The sequence below is a fragment of the Caenorhabditis briggsae genome (genome assembly GCF_000004555.2).
Source record: "Caenorhabditis briggsae complete genome, chrIV, whole genome shotgun sequence".
Taxonomy (NCBI): Eukaryota; Metazoa; Nematoda; class Chromadorea; order Rhabditida; family Rhabditidae; genus Caenorhabditis; species Caenorhabditis briggsae.
The window spans coordinates 10,342,201-10,350,455 of record NC_013487.2 but is presented as its reverse complement, the minus strand read 5'-3'; the positions used below and the strand labels follow the sequence as shown (position 1 = coordinate 10,350,455).

The 8,255-nt window shown below is 40.4% G+C and overlaps 4 protein-coding genes across 5 annotated transcripts in view; 1 reads left to right on the top strand and 3 right to left on the bottom strand.

Annotated features, from left to right (window-relative positions):
• Positions 1–582, bottom strand: part of CBG01823 — a gene marked incomplete at both ends in the record, with an annotated part of 1,278 nt that extends 696 nt beyond the window's left edge. The window contains 2 exons of the mRNA XM_002634206.2: positions 105–302; positions 349–582. Of these exons, the coding sequence (XP_002634252.2) occupies positions 105–302; positions 349–582 (432 nt within the window). The remainder of the gene's footprint in view (positions 1–104; positions 303–348) is intronic.
• A 443-nt stretch (positions 583–1,025) lies between these two features.
• Positions 1,026–4,404, bottom strand: CBG01824 (the record flags this gene model as incomplete). The annotated part of the gene is given in 15 exon segments (XM_002634207.1): positions 1,026–1,149; positions 1,194–1,290; positions 1,364–1,589; positions 1,633–1,750; positions 1,795–1,905; positions 1,950–2,056; positions 2,102–2,227; position 2,230; positions 2,440–2,585; positions 2,634–2,720; positions 2,764–3,070; positions 3,118–3,801; positions 3,853–3,982; positions 4,027–4,273; positions 4,318–4,404. Coding segments are annotated over 15 exon segments (2,598 nt in total), but the record flags the coding sequence as incomplete, so codon positions are not given.
• A 327-nt stretch (positions 4,405–4,731) lies between these two features.
• On the bottom strand, positions 4,732–6,016 carry Cbr-exos-4.1 (the record flags this gene model as incomplete). 2 transcript variants are annotated; one of them, XM_045235803.1, is made up of 4 exons in its annotated part: positions 5,449–5,534; positions 5,666–5,782; positions 5,829–5,943; positions 5,990–6,016. In XM_045235803.1, 4 exons carry the CDS (start codon positions 6,014–6,016, stop codon positions 5,449–5,451), a joined length of 345 nt encoding a protein of 114 aa, XP_045100835.1. The 2 variants fall into 2 exon arrangements, with proteins under 2 accessions (XP_002634254.1, XP_045100835.1); XM_002634208.1 differs by lacking the exons at positions 5,666–5,782; positions 5,829–5,943; positions 5,990–6,016 and adding exons at positions 4,732–4,911; positions 4,963–5,373 and having other exon boundaries at positions 5,421–5,552.
• Positions 6,017–6,356: 340 nt separating this feature from the next.
• Positions 6,357–8,255, top strand: part of Cbr-dli-1 — a gene marked incomplete at both ends in the record, with an annotated part of 2,818 nt that continues 919 nt past the window's right edge. Inside the window, 6 exons of the mRNA XM_045235802.1 lie at positions 6,357–6,451; positions 6,496–6,854; positions 6,898–6,993; positions 7,044–7,208; positions 7,260–7,504; positions 7,583–7,810. Of these exons, the coding sequence (XP_045091867.1) occupies positions 6,357–6,451; positions 6,496–6,854; positions 6,898–6,993; positions 7,044–7,208; positions 7,260–7,504; positions 7,583–7,810 (1,188 nt within the window). The remainder of the gene's footprint in view (positions 6,452–6,495; positions 6,855–6,897; positions 6,994–7,043; positions 7,209–7,259; positions 7,505–7,582; positions 7,811–8,255) is intronic.

Below are 8,255 nucleotides of genomic sequence, written 5' to 3'. Positions count from 1 at the left end.
GTTCACCCGCGCGATTATTTTGAATAGACAATAGTGCTTTTAACTTGATATGGGTAATTGCCATTTGTACATAATAAATGTGTTTTTCTGAAATATTCAATTACCTCTTGATCAACTGGCATATACATATCCAGAAAGCAATGGGATCCGATTGTAACTGTGGTGACGATTCGATGGAATGCAGGTCCATCTGTATGTGGCATGATACCTTGCCCGGGAGCATATTCGTTCACCAGTACATGATTGACTGGATTTTTGAAGATTCCGAGGTCATTGATTTTAGTCATCAAGTACTTGAGCTCCTGAAAAAAGCGAATCCTAGAAAAAAAAAAGATTCGAAGTTTTAACCACAGGAAAATCGTCAGATGGAATCAAAGCCGACTTTCCGACGACACCTCCATAGTTCTGTAAACGTCGGTTTGCCAGGACGCGCCATTTAGGTTGCGGTGCGTTTTCGATGCAAGACTTGTACAACTGTTCCTCATCTTCATCAATCCAATTAGGGATGTATATCATTGTTGGAGGAGCACTTTTTACAATGAACTTTTGTATGTTTTCAGGAAAATTCGCAGCTTGGGACATCTGGAAAGATTATTTATTCGACCGCGTTCAAAATTCGACTTCCAAATTCGGGACAGGAAACAAAAAAATCGTGCTGTTGGGAGAAGAATAGTATAATTTAATTTCTGGATGTCGACCTGATAAGAATTTAGAAACCCTTGATCGTGAATGCTTTATTGCCCGTAAATCGGCCCATATTGCAACAGGGATATACAATTATTAACCATTAAACAGTTTGTATTCGTGTAAATATAATTAATAGGCATATGAAAAGGTTAAAACATAGTTCGGATAAAAATTAATTGCTATTTATCATGGACGAGTGGATGGAGGTCTCTAATAGAAACTGGATTTTTGGTTCGATAGATGGCATCAATTTTCGGGCGTCGTCTGAAAGAAAAGTAAGCAAAAAATTAGTTTTTGAGTTTAATAACTAACATGTGTCAGCCTTGTTTCAATGGAATAACTTCCTCCACCATCTTCTTACAAGCGTCATACGGACAACTTTTGAGTTTTCTAGCCAGATCGTCCGGGTTGTTCTTATACTTGGTGCATGCATCTACGAGATGTTTACAGTGGATTCGGCAGCTGGAAAGGATCTATTACTTCAATTTTTCAAAGCCTAAACGGACCCGCAGGGCACGAGAACAGCGCCGTATGTACTTGCATCGGGAGTGCACATGTCGATTGGACAAGGCCCTTGACGAAGTTTCAGCCTGATTATTTGGTCTGAACAACAGAAAGTCAACAAATTGATGCATAAACCGATTACTAAAACCTCTTCCGACATCAAAACTTTGACAGGATGGGCATTTGATTTCAGTAACATTTGATTTCTCTTTCTCGATGAGGTTCCTGGCCCAGCACATTTCACAAACAGCATGACCACACTTCTTGAACATCGTCATCGCTACAGAGCAGTCCTGTACGATCATACACGTAACATGGTTTTTCTCTATCTTTCGCTGATTCTCCTTCATGAGGAGATAGGAGCCGAATGATTTTTCAGATAGTAGCATAACAGTCGTCTAAATGAAACAATTTTAACAATATTTGAAAACTATTTCATACTGATTCCGCAGTGATAGTCATATAAAGATTCTTGTTGTCTCTATTCGGAGCTCTCAACAATTGAAACTCTGATTGGGTCGGTAATCGGGCATGTTCACCCCCATGGAAGTCAGTCCATCTATAAAAATGTCGCCTATTCTCATGAGGTACATCTTTTTTTACGTGTAGATGATTCCATCGTTTCTCCCATTGGGGCCTTGAAAGAAATTGAATTTGATGTAATCACCATTCCTTCTGGCCATCCGTGGGTGTGATGCTGAATGATAGTCAGACCTGAACACCTTCTGAACTTTTCGCATAACTCTTTCTGCACTCACCACATTGGAAAGCCGTGATTTTTAATGAAATCGTTATTCAGTTGTGTGACACTTTTGAGCTTTGTGTAGTAGAAAAGCTTGAACGGCTGCTGCAGAACTACGTCTTCCTGAAAATTTCATTTCGATCAATCATTTTCAGCTATGGATCTGACCGTAAATACACAGTAAATGGTTCCTTGCTTTGATTTACCATCTACCATTCTAAGGAGATCATCGGCAATAACACAGACATCAGCTTGAGAATTTAGAGACGTTGGTAGAGTGACTACGTCCATTGTGGACTACATGAACAAGTAAATTCATTACCGAAACCGTTTCAAAGAGAAGATAAAAAGATAGATGATTAACCGTTAGATCAATGGGTTATAAAAAAAGAACAATACATATGAAGGATATTTATTAACAACGATAATATCCGAACGAACAAAAAATCTATAAATCTAAGCTAATGCAAAAGTACTAGTTCTTCTTGTGTATTCTATCACGCAACATGTTCACTTTTTCAATGTCTGAAGAGCAATAATCGAACTCGGACTTGAATACGACCACAGGGCTGTATCCTTGTGCTCTAATTAATCGAAGTCCCAACTGCTCTTGGCCTAGTATATTGTCCTCGCTGGTCATATTTGAAACGTTCTGGAATTTCTAGATTCATATACAGAATTTATAGAAAAACGACCAAACCTGCTTAGTTTGCATCCATCCGTAGAAAAAAAGCGGTCTGGGTTTTTTGGTTCCCCACTGCGATGTATTCACAAGAAGCTCTGATTTCTGAAAATGAATAACAACGATTATGCCAGCTTGCAAATTTCACCTCATCGGGCATCACATATGCATCGACAAACGCTCCACATTCCTCCACATTCGGAAGACTACAGTGAGTATCTTGTGGGGCAATTTTAAATAACGACTTGAGGAAAATTCCGTCACATTCTACTGAATTACTCGAGTACTTTAACTGTCGCGCGTTTCGAATCGTTTTTGCATCAAAAGTGATTCCGTAGCTTGCAAAGGTTGCTTTGTTCACAGTTGGTCCATGATACTTGTCTTGCATATCGACGCGTGCAGCTGAGCTGATCAACATCAATGTCATTGCTTTTCTCAAACGATCATGAACTTCCCTGCAGAAAAGAGTAAATTTTTGCAGAACTTCCCTTATTATACTCACATTGTGGAACTCATTACTTGATCTACAAAGCTCTTGTTCAAAACCGAATCCGCGAGGCTTTCATCGAGCTCTTGAAAATACGCAAGTGAATACACAGTATTTAGCCATGCAGTCTGTTTCAAAGCTCTTTCTTTTGCCAACAACGGTCTCAACACTTTTGCCAATGGTTTTCCAGAAGGCTCGCCTATTCTGGCTAATCCCGACACGAATCTGCTCAGCTGAACGACGTTAGCTTGCTTAACATTCTCGTTAGCCCATCGGACAAGCAGCTTCCATGAGTTCTGATCGCCCATTCTCATTCGAACAAACGAGTCGGTTATAACAATGATATCATTCCAATTATCGAGAACATTCGAGTTTTTCATGAGATCATCCGAAATTTTCTTAGCGATTTTCGGTGGATAATAAGTGAGCGAGGCACACGCACTGACTACACTGACAACTTGAGGAATCGATAAGCACTGATTCGAAGTCGATATCGAGTGAACGATCGCTCCAAGCAACTGCCGATTTCGTTGTCTGTGTATAGACATGTGCTTCAGAAGAGCACACTTTTCTGGAAGACCCATAACCGGAACAAGCTTTTCCGCGGCCCTAATAAAAGCTGCGTTGTAGAACCATTTCGATCTTGTGACACCTTCTCCGGCAAGAATTGTGAGAAGATCGGCTGCGTTTCCGAGCTCTCTGAAACATAAATATAACATAACCCGATAATCGGAGAATTGATTAAATTACTTTTCGATTCTCAAAAGCACGGAATCCGTAATTGTATCCAAAACTTTCTGATCGACGGAAGAATCGGAATACCGAATGAGCATGACAAGTGTGTGGAATGATACATCATGAAGGTCAACTGTTTTGAAATCTATAAACTTTGATTGAGATATTGTCATCTATACAGAAACTTACTTTTTTCGAGAAACAGTTTCTGAATATCACTCGAAATGTTGTTTTTCGTATTGATTTGCAATGCGAATCGTAGCATTTCAACTATCTCCTTTGGACCTAAAGTTCCATAAAATGAAGGCAAGATACTTGTAGCAATCTTATTGATCCTCAAGAACACTTTGCTTTGATCTTCTGATTTCACATTTATTGACAGCCTCGCTGCATTGATAAAGTTCTCGACAGATTTAACAGGATTTTGTTCCAACCACTAAAATTATCAACTTTTCTAATGATTAAGACTCCTGGAATTACTTTGAAAAATTCTGGGGCAGTTTCTAGCACTGTGATGTTCTTGACAGAACCATGGGTTGTGGCAGAACTAATTGTATGAAGAAAGTCTAAAAACATAAGAGCATTTCAAATCTTTTCGGGTGATGTATACCATCGATCTCCGCTGAACTTCCTGCTACTGACATTCGGCAACGCGAAACCACCAGCCCATTCCGGATGGGAATCAATCCACGACCCCACATGCCTGAAAAGAGAATGAGCAGTGGAAAATGATGCAATTTAAAGTAAAAAGGAGGGATACATACTCAGACGCCTCAAGGTTCTGTGAACATGGCTGAACAGTTTATTTTAAACTTGAAAGAAATAACAACTCAAATGATGAACAACAAAGAAGAGATAAAGAAAGAAATGGGGAAGGAAAAATCTGCTGAGAACCTAATTTCCTAAAATGGGAGCACAAGCTTTTAGATGTTGCTGGGCAACAACAGCCAGACATTCATAGACGTCAGCGCATGTTGCTTTTGCGGCGTCCATGACGACCGAGAGATGATCGATGTGAAGACGGTTTTGAAGCTCCACCAGGATAACTTCATCACGGCCACAAATGGTCGCAAGCTGAAAATAGATGAATACATCAGTGCTTAAGAAATATTTTATGTAACATACTGTGACTCTGGGCAACAGATCCGTTTCTTCTCTTGAGGTGAGATCAACAATGGGCTTTGTTTCCACAATTCCACATGTAGCTGCTGAAGCGATACCTTTCATTGGGATTCCTGCATCAGCAAGTGCCAACGAAGTAGCGTTCACACAAGCTGCCAAATTTGAACCGTCTCCTTGAATAACTTCACAGAAAATGTCGATTTGTGATCTTGGAAATGACTCCGTTAGAATAACAGATTCAAAAGCTTTCTCAAGCAGTCTGCTAATTTCTGTTGACTTTCGGTCTCCGCGTGGACGATTCTTCCTTTCAAGACCCGAAAATGTTGTGGTACTGTATTGACAAACAATGGCACATCTATCCTCCAACCTCTTGGACGCTTTACTTTCATATGGACCATACACAGCACAGAGAACCTAAAAACGAACCGAAATTCAACTTGAATAGGCGGATTGGTATGTACCTTCGTATTTCCATGCTCAAGATAACAGCTACCTTCCGCATTCCTGTTCAAACCGAGACGAGTGTTGATATTGCGAATTTGTGCTGGACGTCTTCCGTCCATACGGAAACCATGCTCAGAGATAATGCTCATTGCCTGAAAGTTTGTATATTCTATAGAAACTGTTTCTCAAACAAACTGTTTCTCTTCAACTATTGCTGTTTGGGTGGATTCTGGTGGGGAAACCGGCTCAGACTTGGTAGCTGAAGCTGATTTAATAGCTTCGGTTGGTGATTGTTCTCCTTGTTTGAAAAGAGCTTTTGGGGCCTGTTCTGCGAATACTAGCATAAACCGACGGTTTACTAGCATCTGCTTGTCAATGCCTAAAACCTCAATAATATTACCACTAATAGCTGCAGAGGATCTTACACTGACTGACACAGGAACCTTCGTCCTTTGTGAGGGTCGAAGTGGTATAATCACGAGCGCAGGCGTTGAAACAGCGTTCACTGAGTGTATTGTAAACTGTTAGAAACTCACGAAGCTGAAATCGTCGTGTAAAGTTAGCTGATTTAATATTTATTTTGCACCTGTTGAATATTTTGAATAGAATTCATAAAGCATGTAACGACAGCTTGGAGAGAAGTTCTAAAAAGACCAAAACTGTTTAGGATATTACGAGTTGAAAGTACTAATGAGTGAAAAATGAGTGAAAACAGATAAAAAACTGAAAAGTCATTTATATCTTCAAACAGAAGTCTTCAAAAAAATTTCAGTGAATGTGAGCTTTGTCGTAGTTGTGTTTACACAGTTTTAAAGGCGCGTTTGATTTCACAACCGGCGTCTTTGGCCACGACACGAAGACACAATGGTAATCGGGAGACGCAGACTGAGAGCAAACTTTGAAATTTTTGTTTCACTTTACTGAACACCGGCTTCCATTCAACGCGGTTCAGCATGTCACTAACTACTCAACAGCAAGAGCTTGACGACACTGCCAATGCAGTTCTTCCAGTTTTGTATTCCTCGACGGACGATGAAGTAGGAATCTGGTAATTTGAGCATAAAAATATGTCAAAACTTATGTATCCTTCAGGCGTGAAGTGCTAGCTTCGAAAAAGACTAATACGAATCAAGGAAGTACTGTGATTGTCCTCGGAGATAATCGGTGTGGCAAGTCTTCTCTCCTCGCTCGTTTGGATAAGTCTGATCGTTCGTCGAAGCCAAAATCGCTTCTGGGTTATCGTGTTCTTCATGTGCAAAACGATGCTCGGGATGCTAGTTACGCATATCAATTGGGAACAGCCGGTGCCAATTTGAATCCATCCGAGTTACTCCAAATCCCGGTTTGGTCTCTAGATGGAAACGAAAGCTGTGCATCTCTTTTGAAATATGCTTTGCCTGCAACTCCATCAGAAGTTGTATTCATTCTTTCGGCCAGCATTGACAACCCAAGTAAGTGGCTGAATCTCTCACAGTCGATGACAGCGATTTTAAGACCTTATTAACTCGCTGAAGAGATGGGCGAACGTCTGCACAGAACAAGCTCAAAAGCACTTTTCCAAAGAAGATTTGAAAGCTGGAAGAAACCAACGTTAGTATAAACTGTGTTTGTGTGTTTTCGTAAACAAAATTTTGTTCTAGAAGAAAGAATGTGGCAAGAATATGTCGACCCGGTCCAATCGCATATGAGTACTTCTGTGGTCGGAAGTTTTGCCGATGAGCACAGCTTGCTTCCACTGGATCAAGGAACTCTTATCGAAAATTGTGGAGTTACCTTTATGGTGGTAATCACCAAATCGGATCTTGGTATCTTTATTTCTTGTTGAAAAAAGTTATATTTTCTTGCGAAAGTTTTAGGAAAGGAGTTCACCGATGCTCAGTTTGCTAAGATTAGCATTCAACTTCGCAAGCTATGCCTCAGCTTAGGAGCCACTCTCATTTTCACAAGTACGAAGGAATCCAAGAACATTCAACTACTCCAGAAGTACATTGTCCACCGTTCTTTCGGCACGGCTTTCACCAGTGCCGCTCAAGTCATCGAAAGAGATTCTATTTTCGTTCCAGCTGGTTGGGATGGAGAGAAAAAGATCGACATCATCCGTGTAAGTTGGTTTATCACATTGTTTTCAATTAAAATTGTGTTCGAAGTACAAAATGTGTCTGAACATTTGTATTCTCAGGAATCAATCCCGGATGCTGATGCAGCTCTAGAACCAACTCGTGATAAGCTGAGACCAGTAGCCAAGGAACAGCTGATCGAAGCAGAGGAAGATCAGGCATTTCTCAAAAAGCTGATGGATACGTTGGCAACATCTACCACTAGCTCCGGTCCGAAACAAAGAACGATGCAGGAAGAGCCAGCCGACAAAGACAGTCCGCTGGCTAACTTCTTCTCAAATTTGCTAAAGGTTAGTTTATGTAGCTAAAATATGATTTGCTGTCTTGAGAAAACAGAAAAAATTTTTATTCAAAAAACTCAATCAATATTTAGGTTGCGGTAGTTTTCGGGGGTACGACTTGTTAGAGTTTTTTTTCAAAATAGAACTGCTACGAACGAGAGCTGCGTGAAATAGAAAACTAGGGGCATATCCGACATTAAATTGATCGGAATTTGTGTCTCTTGTTTTTCTTTTGTTTTTCAGAAAATTTATTCATTTGGAACGAACTATAACTTGAATTTTGCGCAGTTCTATTTCGCTCAGTTCTATTCCGCTATTCTATTGTTCCTAGTTTATTGTCGGAATAAAAAAAGTGAGACTCGGTGTTTGCGTACTTTGATTCACGCCTCCCCCCACCGACGCTCCGCCCATCGCTTTGCAAGTGCGGCGTGGTGTTTTGGCGCCACTTGGAGAT